The 15,636-nt window shown below is 33.9% G+C and overlaps 1 protein-coding gene and 1 pseudogene across 1 annotated transcript; both read right to left on the bottom strand.

Moving 5' to 3' along the window:
• Positions 1 to 259: 259 nt before the first annotated feature.
• Positions 260 to 2,433, bottom strand: LOC132048183 (phospholipase A1-II 1-like). Its single transcript, XM_059439093.1, has 2 exons — positions 1,806 to 2,433; positions 260 to 928 (listed from the first exon to the last, which is right to left on the bottom strand). Exons 1-2 carry the CDS (start codon positions 2,394 to 2,396, stop codon positions 308 to 310), a joined length of 1,212 nt encoding a protein of 403 aa, XP_059295076.1. The 5' UTR covers positions 2,397 to 2,433; the 3' UTR covers positions 260 to 307.
• A 10,557-nt stretch (positions 2,434 to 12,990) lies between these two features.
• LOC132044405 (phospholipase A1-IIgamma-like) lies at positions 12,991 to 14,700 on the bottom strand (annotated as a pseudogene).
• Positions 14,701 to 15,636: the final 936 nt, after the last annotated feature.

Below are 15,636 nucleotides of genomic sequence, written 5' to 3'. Positions count from 1 at the left end.
TGAAATATGTTTCTCAACATAAATTATTTTTACCAGATCATAGTTAATTAAAAACACTCTCATCTTAATTTATCACTTTACTATAGTAAAATGGTATACTTTGCTGTAAACATCAAACGCAAATAAATTTTTATCTAACATTACACTGGCATAACGAACCAAACTTCAAGTCGGAGACGACATAGCACAAGATAGATGGATGCAACTTAATACCTGTCCCTTCGAGGACATCTAATAAAAGGGAAATTAACTCATACATGAAAACAAATTAAACCAAATTGAAAATAAACATAACATTTGAATGCTCTCAAATTTCATACTCCTCTCGATCCAAGAGAACCCAAGATTTATCTTCCTTCTGAACCATCCCTTTGTTCTTTTCAACCCACCAATTAGCAGGCACACCATATTCTCCCTTCAACGCATCTGTAGATTTATTAACAAGAGCGACATCACGATTCACCTCTAATTTAAAATCACCCAAAATTTCTCCTACTATTATTCCTACACCTTGAGTGCCTGCTACTCCATGCAAATAAGCCTCCAAATTATGCCGAGTACCCAAGTTTCCTGGAGATTTCAAATAATCGGATTTGGCAGTGTCAATTATTAGTACATCGCCAACATCTATATAGCCAATGGGTGGATATTTTGGAACAATATCTAACACGTTTTCAACTCTTAAAATATGGAGATTTTTCAGTTTGGAAAATGCTGCCCTGAAATTGAGATCTCCAACATTTGGGCTTGCGAATGCAAAAGCTGTCACCGGGAACTCCTTGCCTTTGCTTGTTTTGTTGAATCCATTGTAAACTATATCAACTGCATTTAAGGTTGCAAGTGCTGCACCTAGGCTGTGACCTGTCACTGTGATGCTAACTTGTTCATTCATGTACTTCTCGATTAATCTTTTCACTTCTTCTAGGACCTACAATGAAGAATTAGCATAATATAGATTTATGATGAAGAAAAAAAGGAGAAAATTCAAGAAAGATAAAGGATATCATTAATTCCCACTTACTATTTTTTTGGTTAAGAGATTTTTTTTTTCTTTTTAAAAAGCAAGCCATGATAAATAAAAAGATGGAACTCCCTAGTAATCTTAAATTTCCTTGGTTCTCGAGGGTTTGTTTCTTTAAAAAGTTTCGTTAATCTTAGTATCTTGAAAAGAAAATTAGTCATTGGCCCACCCTGTCCGGAAGTTAGTTGAGTTGCAATGAGTTGAGTCAAAATGGGCTAAATGGGTTATAGCCCAACACATCTAACTCTTACCAAATTTTAATTTTGTTTGTTTATTTTCTTGTAATTTATTTAGTTACCAAACAAACCAATAAATCAATATATAACATACGAAACAAAAAAAAAGTTAATTTAAATATTTGGACATGATTTCTCATGGGTTATTTTGAGCCATGTCGACCAAATCAACCCAATTTTAGATGAGCTAAATTTAGCAATCAAGAGGGTTGAATAATATACATAACTTGGTCGGATTGGATAAATCATACTTTTACTATGCCCCGAAAACACATAAGTTTGTGGGTAAGATATTAATTCAAATATCTTTATCGCTACTCCATGAAGTCTATTGGCGTGAAAATTTTCCAGTTTGAATTGTCAATGAGGCTTCCTACTGCTCTGTACAACAGACTAGTGTTTGAATTATGCAATATCAGTTTTGTGGGGAAAAAAAAAATTAATCCAAATGGAAGTCATATAACATTATGGGAAAAGTCAAACATACATACAACAACAGACTAACTAAAACTATATAAACTACCAATAAGTGAAGACAAAATTTGTACCTGGTCTCGAGCACTGGTCTTATTAAATGGTGATTTTGGATCATCAGATGTATATATGCTGTTCCATCCTTGATGCACCAATGGTTTTAACAAAGGTAATATAGAACTCCCACCACCAAAAACTTTAGGTGCAGGGACTAGTAAAAATTGAAGATCATTAACCCATTCCAATGTTCTAATTGTTCCTCTCCATGCAATAACAATGTCCCTTCTTCCTAACACTGCCTTCCCTTTATCTGTTGCCACAGCAACATACCCCATGAAATTTGATTCCTTACTCCATGCTTCCCTTGACCATGATTTTATCATAAAGGCCTCGGGAAGTGGAAAGGATGATGTCGCGTAAAAAAATTTAGTTATGTGATACATTTCTGGATCTAGTCCAACTTTAGCAAAGAGGTGTTCTTTCGAGTACCTGCAACTTCCAGCATATTTTGACACTTGTTCTGAAATGAAAGCGTCATAAGTAGCTTCAGCTAATTCTCCATATTGAATGATGTATTTTCGAAGATCAAGATCCAGGGGGTTTAATAACCCTTTCCAATTTTCTTTGCCGCTAAGCTGCTCCCATTTTTCAGCTATGCTACTCATGCTTCTTCAATTCTTCTCTCACACTTGCTTTTCTCTCTTTCTGCCTTTTTCTCTCTATTTTTCTTACTACTTTCGTCTAGATATGTTTTTACTTAAGCATTAGAAACCACGATTTATAGGGAAGAGATCACTTTTTTCTAATGTTTCTCTTGAAACGTGCTGTTAATATTTCAGTCTAAAGAAGATCGTGATATGTGTCAGATGAATTAATTAAAATGAGCTTTGATCCATGTTCAGGTAACTATTATAAAATGTGCACATTTCTGACCAAGAAAAAGTAAACTAACGAAAAGTCAAGGAATCTTTTTGGTGTTCAGGTCATAAAATGCTTATACTTCCTGAATTATTGAATTTGTTAAGATCCATCTAATGATTCGACATAAGCAGTGAGGACTTATTTGACGGAATCTAATTAACTTGAGATTGATGCAAAGTAATTATCAATGTTCAAGCTTGCCGCTCACATGGCTCCGAGATTGTTGTGAGCGCAAAGGCATGTTGTCAGCATGTGGAAACCTCATAAGTAATCTAAAGCACATGTAAATAAATTTGAATAAATTGCATACTTATTCACGTCTTATAGTGGAATCGATCCAAAAAAAAAAAAAAAACAAAAAAAAACAACAAAAAAAAAAACAAAGATCGATGAGCACACGTTTTATTTTAATATATATGTCAAAAATTTATTGTTAGCTTTTGCAAAGTGGAGATCCCAGTGAAAAGTCAACTTTATTGCTTCAGGAAGCTGTTAAGTAGGAGTACATTATTTTCTTGCGAATGCCAATAATAAATTTAGTACATTACTGGTTCTGGGTACTTTTTTTTGTTACCGTACCTCTCTTGTTTTCTCTCTTTTTGATTAACTAGTAAATTTGTCCGTGTTTTGCACGGTTATAAAAAAAAAAAAATATTAGGTAGAAAAGATAAACTACATCTTTTATATGTATCTATAAAAATTATATATGCATTTATGCATTTTACTTTCTAAAGTATTTTATGATGTTTACCATATTTTGAAAAAAATAACAAAGAAGAAATGTGATATACAAAGAAAAAGAAAATACGAAACAAATAAATCTGGCCATGCATTCCTCTTTTCTTCACAATATTTTTCATTTTTTTCCTTTTCATTTCCTTTTTATTTTTTCCAATTTATTCATGTGTTTTAGCGATGTAGTGTGCCTTTTCCTTGTTTTTTTTTTTTTTTTTGGTTTTCTTTAGTTACTTTTTTGTTTGTCTTCTTATAGTTCCTTGAAAGTAAAACTTGTAAGTTACACAAAAAACATTCTTTTTGGGAATTAAGTAATCTTGTAAATTTAATATTTGTATGAGCATATTAAACAAACCACCCCCCCCCCCCCCCCCCAAAAAAAAAAAAAAAAAAAAACTTGGTTAGCATGAAATCTGAGTGCACATTATTATGATTTTGAATATTACAGAAAGTGAATCACTTCTTTAGTTAAAGGAAAAAAAAAAGTAACAAACTTTGACAAGGGAGGAAATACGTTGTCTGAGCCTCAACACATATATACTATTCATTTTTGAAAATTTCTTCAGATCCTCCACTTCGATTCTGATTCAGGTTTCACTTTTTCATTATTTGTTCATCTACCTTCATTCTTCGCTAGATCTGATTTTGATTCTCTGTTTACACTTTTTTGCAGATTCGGTTCTTCCTTGAGTAGTTTCTTCTTCAATTGTAAAAACCTCAATAGAATCAAACTAACGGGTCTTCGTCACCGCAATCGTCCAAACTCCTCTCCACCATCCTCCAACGCCTCTTAACCTTCCACCATCTGCACTCTTGCTTTATTTCATGTTTCATTCATCGAACCTTGCAAAACTTTCTTTTTATTCCATTATCAATCATTTTTTCTTGCAAAAAAGTTTCAAACCATATCTTGTTAATCAGCTGATGATAATGTGAAAACCTTTATATAGATGTGAGAATGCACAAAGTAAGCTTGATTCTTTCAGAGAGTTTAGTAACTGAAAACCCACGTTAATCAATCATTATGATTTATCATTTAATAACGAATTTCAGTAATAGTTGTAGCATTTCAGTATGCGATTGTTTCCCTTTAATAATGAATTTTGAGTTTTTTTTTTTTTTTAATTATTGAAAAGAATGAGTAGTGATCTTTGCTTTTACTGATAAAGACGTGGGGGAGACCGGAGAGGGAATGCTATTTGCTTTTACTAATAAATTTACTATAAATTAATCACATTAGAAGGGAAGGATAAAAGAGGAGTTAGTGATCTACTCATCTTAGACGTGAGGAAAACTTATTTGCTTTTACTAATAAATTTAATACAAATTAATCACATTTATTATAGGAAAAGGAGAAAGTTTAACAAAAATATTTAGATACTAATAAACCAAAAAAAGGAGAAAAAGCCAAAATAATGAAAAATAAAGAAAGATAAATAGAATCCTTGGTCGTCAAAGATAGGTGCCAGAAAACTTCCTTAATAGCATGCTTTTGGTTGAGCGGCATCTAAAGCCATTCAATATTTGCACGCATTATCATATTCCTAATTCTTCCGGCCCCTCAATTGTCTATAACCTTCACGAAATACGTACTCTTTTGTCTGCAATAGAGAGGTACCCGTTGGTGAATCGAATTGTAGACAATCTTTTCAATAGTCTAGAACAACAACGTAAATAATGAAGCTTAAACAACAAAATCAATCAGCCAAAGCCCAAAAGAATCAATAGATATGAGTGGCAATTGGCAAGCCCATGAAAATGATAGAGATATATAGCCCAAATGCTTAGCAAGTAAAATGATATTCCTTAGATCTCACGTTGTCCTTTTCCACTGCCATAAGCATGATCTTGGGTTGATAACACCTTATCCTTATCCCCCTAAAGCAATTGCTTTATCAAGTCATTTGATATGATGAGATGTTTTGAAAATTATATCATGTATAAATAACAGCTTTCTGCCGTTACAATTTCGGAAAGAGAATGGAGAAGACTAAAATCTTATCATTTTGCATTTTCTAAACGTCCCTTCAGTTACTAAGTAATTGATGAGATCATTATTACAAATTATTTCATGAAGTATACTGTTACAATTTATGGGAAGAAACCTAGAGGACTAAATTCTTTCATGTGTCACCTTTAAAACGACTGGCTCATTAATTAATATTTATTTGGCCATTTATATATTTTTAAGAATAAGTTGAATAGAAAATTAGGAAAAAAAGGCAAAAAAATCACAAAAAAGATAAATGCGTCTTGGAGTCATGTAAGTCGCATCAATTGCCTATATCTAACTTTATTATATATAGATTCTCTGTATATCTTGTTAGAATAAAATTTGTCGTATACGAAATTTTAGTTTTTCCCCCTTTGCTGTCGATTGATATGCTCCATCTAAGTCAACGAAGAGATGAAGTTCCAAAATGCTGGCAATCTCTTTGTAAAGCTCCAACCCAAGCGGGTCAACCCAGCCAATTGTACGATGAGGGAGTGATAATATTTGACTAAACTTAGTTTAATTGGATAAAAGTTTAAATGGATCGAACTTGTACAGCTTTCTCCATTTCAAAATGATTTTAGTGCAAAATTGTGCCCTTTGTTAAAGTTAACCTTTTCGAATTACCTAGCAATCATAACAGATGATAATGCACACCTGTTTTAATTGTTTCGAAACTACTTTTTCCAATGATTTAGCAGCATAACACTCATGACTTTGTATAATTTCCCAACGACCACTAAATAGTATACTAATCTATACTCCCTCCGAATTAAAAAAAGGGATAAGGGTCAAATATACTCATCTACTTTGTTTTATTAGTCAAATATACCCTCCGTTAGTGAAAGTTAATAAAAATACCCCTAGCGTCTTCAAAGTTCACACTTATGCCCCTATTTGGATGGAAATTCCCAAATCCTCTCAAATTATCTAATTTCAAAAAAATTACCCACTTTTTTTGTTGACCCGCCCCGCCTATCATCATCATCAAGCTCTAGCTTCATCTTCTTCCATGGAGAAAAAAAAAATGGCAAAAACACACCCAAATGATAAAATCCCAAAACTCACCTCAAATTTCATCTTTAAATCCAACTCCAAATCTTGGTGCAACCTTTTTTTTTTTTTAATCAACAAAATTTTGCTTACCCATGTATTGTTCTAGATGTTTTCACAAGTTCTAGCAACAACATCGTCATATTGAAGACCCTCATTGTTACTACAAGGCCTGTTCATGTTACACAAATATTCATAATTAATTTGTTCCTTCTGATAAAACAGGTCTCTAGACAGAGAACTAGGATTTTTTTTAGTACAAACACACCCCCCCCCCCCCCCCAATTGAATCACGAAAATTATCTCCTCGACACTTGAAAATCACAAAAACCGTGATGAGAATTTCTGTTCCATTGAAAAACCGATCATTAAATCCAACCTTATCATCAATATTCATACCATAAAATCTCGGAGACAGAGCACCTATATCAACAACTTTATCAAAATTTTGGTCATTAAACCAACCAGAACCAAAATGTCCTTTAGTAGTAGTATCAAATAGTCATTGATTTAAAGATGAAATTTGAGGTGAGTTTTGGGATTTTATCATTTGGGTGCGTTCTTGCTTTTTTCTTTTTTTCTCCATGGAAGAAGATGAATCTAGAGCTTGATGATGATGATAGGCGGGTCGGGCGGGGCTGGTCAACAAAAAAAGTGGGTAAATTTTTTGAAATTAGGTAATTTGAGAGGATTTCCATCCAAATAGGCGTAAAGTGTGAACTTTGAAGGCGGGGCCACTAATGAAGGTTATATTTAACTAATAAAACAAAGTAGAGGGGTATATTTGACCCTTTTCCCTAAAAAAAAAAAAATTTTTTGAAATTGGAGGTAATTTGACTAAACACCCCTCAGTAGGAAATTTGATCATCCCTTAAAGGGGCAAATTTGGAAAAATAAGGTTAATTCTTTCTTAATTTGATAAGTGGACACTCTTTTTTCTCAAAAAAAGAAGACGATCTATCATTTTCCTAACGGGATTTTTCCATTAAGGGTGTGTTTGGTATGGCTTTCACTTGGAAGAAGTGAAGGTTATATTTAACTTTGCATATAAAACAAAACCAGCAGAGGATTGAAGTTTTAAATTCGAGCGTGCAACTTTGGTGATGGTACGGGTTACGGGGGGTATATTTGTTGGGGGCGGGGGGGCGGGGGGGGGGGGGGGTTTGGGTGCTGTAAAAAAAAAAAAAATTAAGGGAGGTTGGGTAGGGGGGTCGGGGGGTAAGAAATGTTTTTCCATTTGTTATAAATTTTTTATAAAGTTAAATAAAATATACTCAGTGCCGACTAAAGGGCAAGGCAACCACATTTTCACTAATAATAGGTTTATAATTTATTTAAAAAAAAAAAATTACTCCCTCTGTTTATGTGATACTTTTTACTCCGGAAATCCAAATTGTATGAACTTTGATCAGCATTTTAAGATGTATTTTTCACCAAATTGATATGAAAAAAGTTGTAACTTATAGTACTTTTCATGTAGTTTTCAAATACATAAATTTTAATCTTAAAATTCTGAGTTAATCTAATCAAATTTAGCTTCAAAATTTAGTCAAGTTGACTCTTGAATAGTGAAAAGTATCATATAAATTGGAACGGAGAGAGTAGTATTTAAAAGTAAAAGGTGTGATTTTAACTAAAAAGAGGAAGAAAAACTAATATATTTGTTACCAGTGTTGATTGTACCGGTTAGAAAAATACACTTCATAAATATATGAAGTTTTTTTAAAATAAAAGTCAGGGCCTCTCATCTAGATATGGCTTTAGGCCACCCTGGACGTTGAGCCGGCCCTGAATATACTCCTCATTATACTTTAGGTTCAAATATACCCCCTAATGTTATACTATTGGTTCAAATATATCCTTTGTCCGTTAAAGTTATCCAAGGTGGACATCCAATCCTATGTGACACTGTCATTTGATGAGGTGGATGCCATTTTACTCTTCCCCTCTATTTGCTCTTCCACCATTGAAATTTTCTTTCCCTTCACCATTATTGGTCACGTTTTTGTTTAGAATTCAACACTAATCTTACGTGGTCTTTATAACCTACTTTTTTTACTAAAATAAATAAATTAAAAGCTATTATTGCATCGGGTCCCTTCAGGGACATCCGATTAAGAAGAAGAAGAAAAAAAAAAAACTATTGCATCGCCTTGCCGGTCCGAACAATTTACTGTTTCAAATCAGAAGAAAAGGTTAATGAGAATGTTGCTGAAGTGATTAAAGGAAGCTTTGTCAAGGTTCTTTTTCACTATTATCCACTAGCAGGGAGATTGACAATCAGCAATAGTAATAACTAGCTATTCTTTAATGTAACTCTTTCACATGGTATGACCAATTTTTTCACATCGAGCATGGGTCTTTTTTTTATTAAATTTAAAATGATGAGTCTTTTTTTACAAAATATAAACTTATAGGTCAAGTTTTACAACTAAAAAAAAATTGAAATCACAACCTGGAATATGAAATCCTACTTTTTGGATGATTTGGAATTTGAATTCATGATTTTAAATTGAAGTTGAAGTTTTGTGCAGATTTCATAAATAAACGCCAATTTCAAATCAAAACTTGAAATTGAGATCCCAAATCCTAACGCTTACTTAATAGTTACTAGTTAGTAGCCAATAATTTTGAGAAATTAAGAAAATATATTAATTCCTCCGTTTCAATTTATGTGATGCACTTTGATTGGGTAAGACGTTTACATAAGAGATTTGAAATAAACACATAAGAGATCTAAAAAAGACATTTTCTTCTATTGCAATTGTAAGAGGACAAGAAATCTTATTTCCTCTTAAAAAAAAAAAAGGGACATCTATAAATTATTTCTCATCTTTTATCATTCAAAAAATGGACATCCTCCCCATTCTTTCAAAAATGCACTTTCAAAAATGCCCTCACTATATATCATAAATTTTATCTTTCAGATCTGCAATTGTTCATCCATTTTTATTCTTTTTGTTAGCCAAATTTCAACTCCCTGTCGGACACTTGTTTTCTCTTTGCAGCGCTTACGTCTTAGAGGACATCTTGGAGCTGCTTACGAAAATCAGGTTGATTGGAGGGAATTTAATAATGAACCCGTTTGAGGCTCAAGCAATTCAGGCTTTTTTTTCTTTTCTAATATTTGTAATTTTAAGTCTGAATCCAAATTAGCTATGAGAAAAAAGAAAAGACCAAGAAACCATAACGTAACAGGGAATCCATATAAGAACATAATTTTCTTTGCCTTTTTTCACTTGTAAATAATTTAGGAGACAAAGGAGAAAAGAAACACAAAACAGACGAAGAACAACTCCATGGCTGCCTTTTTGTTTCATCTAACCTACTATCTTCTCTAGTTGAATTAATCCTTTCACCTCCTGGGGCTAGAAGCTGCATAGATCAATGTATAGAAACTACCTATTTGATATACCTTGATTTTCTCTTGTTTTAGTAGTGAGGATATGAGTCACATCCTCACTCTCAAACTTGAATTTTTGTGAGCTTATTCGAAGTTCTACTTCTGATGTAGACGGAGCTCGTTCCATCATATATATAGTAGGTGCAGGGTATTTATCCCCCGTTTTGTGCATCTTTTTGCTGATATAAATAAAGTTCAAGTCATGCTCCAACAGAGTGGATATGGCTAATTAATTTAAAAAAGATACTGCATTATCATCTTGCATGCCTCATTTTTAATAGACTAAGTAGGCGTTTCGCCATAGAAACAAAAAACTTTTTTACTTTTGTTTGGAATTTTGGAGTTGGAGTTGGAGTTGGCCATAATTTTTGCAAATAGTATTTTTTTGTTGAAATGTACTTTTTCAACAAGATTTTGGTTGTGAAAAAAGTGGAAAATAAGTTTTTCTTTCCAAATACAAAAGTTGTATTTGAAATTTTCATGGCCAAACACTAATTTTTGAAAAAAGTGAAAAATTTCCGGAAAAAAGTGAATAATTCTTATGGCCAAACGGGTACTAACTTACAGAAATAGCTATAGTTCATAGGCTTCTAACAAGTCATAGCTATAATTTAGCTAATTACGATTCGTAGCTATGTATTCCGCTGTATTCAAATTGGTTGTATTCATGATCATTTTGGAAATTCGCCTGTATTCATTTTGCAAATTCGCCTTTATTTGGGAATACACTGTATTTACTCAAAAAATTTGTATACAAACAACAAAATTTCAAATAAAAAATTGTATCCGCCTATATTCGTAGCTTAGATATTTTGGAAATTCGCCTCTATTCATTTTGCAAATTTGCATGTAATTGAGAATACATTGGATTTACTCGAAAAATTTGTATACAACAACAAAATTTCAGATAAAAATTTTAGATACCTATATTTACTCGAAAAAATTGCATACAAACAACAAAAATTCATTTCTAAAAACCTCTACAAGTTCAGTTACACTGTATTTACACTCAAAAAATGAAGAATACAGTCAAATCCGGTAAGATCTTCGGTGAATATACAAAATACACTGTATTTACACTTTAAAAATATGGAGAATACACTCAAATTTGGGTAGATCTAAGCCATTATAAGATTTGAGAATACACTGTATTTACTCAAAAAAATTGTCTACAAATAACAAAATTTCAAATCTAATCGGCTTGATCTAAAGTCGTATATGGTGCCGAAGCAGATAACGAAGGTTGATTTTTGTGCTGGATCGGCTTTTGTCTCCTCGCAGCTGCCGAGCTCTTTGCCTGTGTCGGCTTTCTTAAAGAAGAAAAGAGCTCGGCACCATATCAGGTGGAATAAATGAAGCATTCGCCGACAGTGAGAGAGAAGAGAAGAGAGAGAGAGAGAGAGAGAGAGAGAGAGAGAGAGAGAGAGAGGTGAGGGAAAAGAGAGAGGGAGAGATAGAAATTGGAATGTTGTCGGCAGTGACGGAGAAGAGAGGAATGAGAGAGAAGAGAGAGGGAGAGATGGGAACTGGAATATTGTCGGCAGGGACGGAGAAGAGAGGGGTAAGGGAGAAGAGGGAGGGAGAGATGGGAATTGGAATACCCAATATAGCTATGACCGGTAATTGGACAGCGAAATATAGTTACGGTTGTAATTTATTTGAAGTGTAATTATTATACTTAAATACCTCTTACTCCCTCCGTCCCAATTTAAGTGTTTTACTTTCATTTTTTGTCAGTCCCAAAAAGAGTGGCTCTTTCTATATTTAGTAAGTTTTGGCAAGTTTTAGACCACAAGATTTAAATGACAAACACATCTTTAATTTAAGACCACAAGATTCAAAAGTCTCACTTTATTTCTTAAATTCTGTGCCCAGTCAAACTAAGACACTTAAAACGGGACGGAGGGAGTATATGTTATCCATACAATGTGAAAATTCCTTTTTAATAATATTGTGTTCTTAGTGGACTTAACATGCCTGAAAAAAAAAAAAAGAGGATAAAAACCTGTTGTTAGTGCGTAAATAATTTAATATACACAATGTGTCTCTGTGTGCGTTGAGCTAATTTGGGCAGTAGGTGGTTAGTGTCCTCCCAATTTCGGAGTTTATTAGGAAATGCTGCTAATTTCCCCAAACAACTATCCCTCTCAAGATTTTTCAGTTGAATTATCTCATCAGACATCACTAAACTGACGATACAGATACAAAAATGCAGGAGATGACAACGCTAACACAAACCAGATACACTAGAAGTGAGCACGCAGTGTACAGGCCATTCCTCGCAGTTTATTATACAACTACTTAATTGCATGAAGTATGTAACAGTCAACTTTCTTATGTTCTGTAGTCGGATAATTACACTAGCATTCAACAGGAAGATTCATTAAAAAAAGACTTGTTATTTAATATTTTGATGCATTTGAGTATACTCTGCTTGGTAGACCTAGAGCCTGTTTGGATGGGCTTATTTTTTTTGGCTTATAAGCTGTTTTCAGCTTATAAGCTGCTTTAGATAAGCTAAGTCAAACGGGCTCAATTATTTTTTTTAGCTTATTTTAAGCACAAAATGACTTTAAGCTGGCCAGCCAAACACTCAAAAAAACTGAAAACAGCTTATAAGCAACTTATAAGCCAATCCAAACGGGCTCCTACTAATACTCTAGAGATACGTATGATTATTTGACCATATTTTGCATGAATTGATAGACTAAGAGCATTATCTATCTTTTAAATAATTTAAAACATAAAAGGGGGAGTGTTATGAAATATTAGAATAATATGGTGGATGTCCAACTCCTAAAGAATTAACTCCCACTACTCTTCTCCATGATGTATAGTTAATCCTCCATCCCTTACTTCCTCACTATTATGTGGTTATTACTCCCACATCTCCATGATCTCCCCCATAACTATCCCCTGATGTCAATTGGTAAATGTCATCTTTAAGACATTCTTTGTAACTCTACCTCTATATAATAATATAAATAGAGGTATATAATGTGATATGAAGACACACTTGAAAACACTTGTACACACTTGATACTTGGAGGAAATAAGAAATACTCTCATCTCTTGTCTCTCTTTATCTCTCTAATTATGTTGCTTTCATCCTTTAATATTGTTACTCTTTTAGTTTGATTTTACAACATGAACGTATTAAAAGTATTCTTATTAAACATTGAAAGAAATAGTTCGAAATACAAATTTGTCCTCTGTGATAAGAGGAACCATAATACATTATAATATAATATCTGATGTGGTTTTTCCAAGCTGCTCTCAGAAACCTTTTATTCAAACATTAAAGGAAAGGAAATAAAGCTGCATTTAGCTCCCTCAGAATTCATACTCTTCACGATCCAAGAGAAGCCAAGATCCATCTTTTTGTTGAACCATCCCTTTTTTCTTCTCAATCCACCAAAGCGGAGGAACACAATATTCGTTTTTAAGTATGTCCCACTCTTTGTTGACAAGTGAGATATCGCGATTCACCTCTAGTTTAAAGCCTGTTGAAAGTCCTAAACCTTGAAAGCCAGCAACTCCATGCAAGTACGGCTCCAATAAATGCCAGCTTACAACTTCTCCGGGAGGCTTCACATAAGGAGATTTTGTGGTGTCAATCATTAGCTCCTGCCCAACGTCGAAATAGCCAATGGGTGGGTATTTCGGAACAACATCCAATAAGTTATGAGTCCTCAAGATGTGAAGATGTTTCAGTTTGGAAAATGCCTTGTGAAAATTGAGATCCCCAACTTTAGGACTTGCAAATGGAAAGGCCGTCACGGGGAAATCCTTTCCAGTGCTTGTTTTGTTGATACCATTGAAAGCTATGTCAACTGCATTTAGAGTTGCAAGTGATGCACCTAGGCTGTGGCCAGTCACTGTTATGCTGACCTCTTCATGCTTGTATTCCTCAATCAATCTCTTCACTTCTTCCATTACCTAAAAGGAAGGAATTGATGAGTTCTTTAGACTTTTGAGCTTCATTATGGGTCATCTTATCATTGAAATTAACCATATACGAAAATGAGAAGCAAAGAATCATATTTTTGTAAAAACCATGAAAATACTACAGTATAAAGTATGTAAATAATATGCACCTGATCCCTGACACAAGTTTTATTAAACTGTGATCGTGGATTTTCCGTTGTATAAATGTTATAGAAGCCGTGATGCACCAAAGGTTGAAACAAAGGAAGCAAACCGCCCCCTTGACCGAAAACTTTGGGTGCTGGGACAAGTAGAAATTCAAGGTCATTCACCCACTCCAGTGCCTGAAGTGTTCCTCGCCAAGCAACCACAATATCCCTCCTTCCAAGTGAAACTTTACCCTCATCAGTAGCCACAGCAACAAACCCCATAAAATTTGATTCCTTGCTCCATGCTTCCCTTGAGAATGATCTTGTAATGAAAGCATCAGGAAGTGGAATTGAGGAGGTAGCATAGAAAAATTTTGTTACACGATACTTGTGCGGGTCAAGTCCAACCTTAGTAAAGAAATTTTCCATCGAGTGTCTGCTAGCTCCCGCATATTTGGACGCTCTCTCCTTGAAAGAAAGTGTCATAAGTTGCTTGAGCCAATTCTCCGTATTGAATGATATATTTACGAAGATCAAGATCCAATGGGTTTAGTAGCCCATCCCAATTGTTTTTCCCACTAAGTTCCTCCCATTTCTCAGCCATGCAAGACATCCTTTTTCTTTATCTTTTATGCTTGTTTCACTCTTTTTTCTTCTTCTTTGGTATGTGAACAACGTTAAACCCATGAATTTATAGTGAAAAAACTTCATTTCTATCTAAGGTTTTAATGCACTCAATGCCCAACAATAATTGAAATGGCCATGCAACAGTGCTGATAGTTAATAATCATTTCCATTATTTCTAACTACTACCATACCCTTCTGTCCCCAATTCAAACATAGCCGCGGAAAATGTTAGAACCCGTATTTTTGTGCATTGAAATAATGGGATTAATTATGATAAGTTAAGGACAAAACTATTTCGGGATACAAAGTCGGGATTTTGACCTTTGATTTTTTTAAGACATAAGTTGTGCATGAATTGATTGGTATGGAACAATTAGGAAAATTTGGGACCAAAAGTGATAAAATTGGAAGTTCAAAAATCATCCATTTTCCATAGTTGGCCATGTGAGTGGATTGAGGCCCCACACAATTTTTTGTGTCAACTTTTGAGTGGAACAACACATTAAAGTGGGCCAAGTTTTGTACTCTTCATAAAGGGATTAAAAGATGACTACTAGTCATCTTAAGCTCATTTCAACACTTGCACAAAAAAAAATTGAAGACCTCTCCATTGAAGGAGGCTCTTGGCCAAGGCTCAGAAAATCCACCCCCATTTCTTGTCCTTCTAAAATTATTCCATTGATGTAAACCTATTATCTTGAGGTCTCTAAGTAGCGTGGAACCATCGTTGGAGCGATCAATCCACTATTTCTCATCTTTTTGGAAACCACTGCCTATTGAGGAATAAAGAAGAAAGGTAAGAATTTCTCTTGTTTTATGGGTTATAAATGTTTTATGCCTATTGTAGTGTGTTAATATGGATGAATATCTTGAAATATAGTGTGTTGGAAGTGGGTTGTGTGCTTGAGGAGCTACGCGTGTAAATGGGTGTTGAAAAATGGAATTGATGAATTAATTCTTGTATCGTGTTTGCTTGTTGTGGAGTGGAGAGGAGAATAAAAACCATCTATATGTTCATGTACAATGTGGCCGTGTATAGCCCTCAAATGTTTGGTAAAGGATGAATTAATATCGCTTATTGTTTTAATCGTCGTGTT

This window comes from Lycium ferocissimum, chromosome 2 (genome assembly GCF_029784015.1).
Source record: "Lycium ferocissimum isolate CSIRO_LF1 chromosome 2, AGI_CSIRO_Lferr_CH_V1, whole genome shotgun sequence".
NCBI classification, from domain to species: domain Eukaryota; kingdom Viridiplantae; phylum Streptophyta; class Magnoliopsida; order Solanales; family Solanaceae; genus Lycium; species Lycium ferocissimum.
Note: the sequence above shows the minus strand (reverse complement) of the source record. Positions and strands in the feature narration are given on the sequence as shown.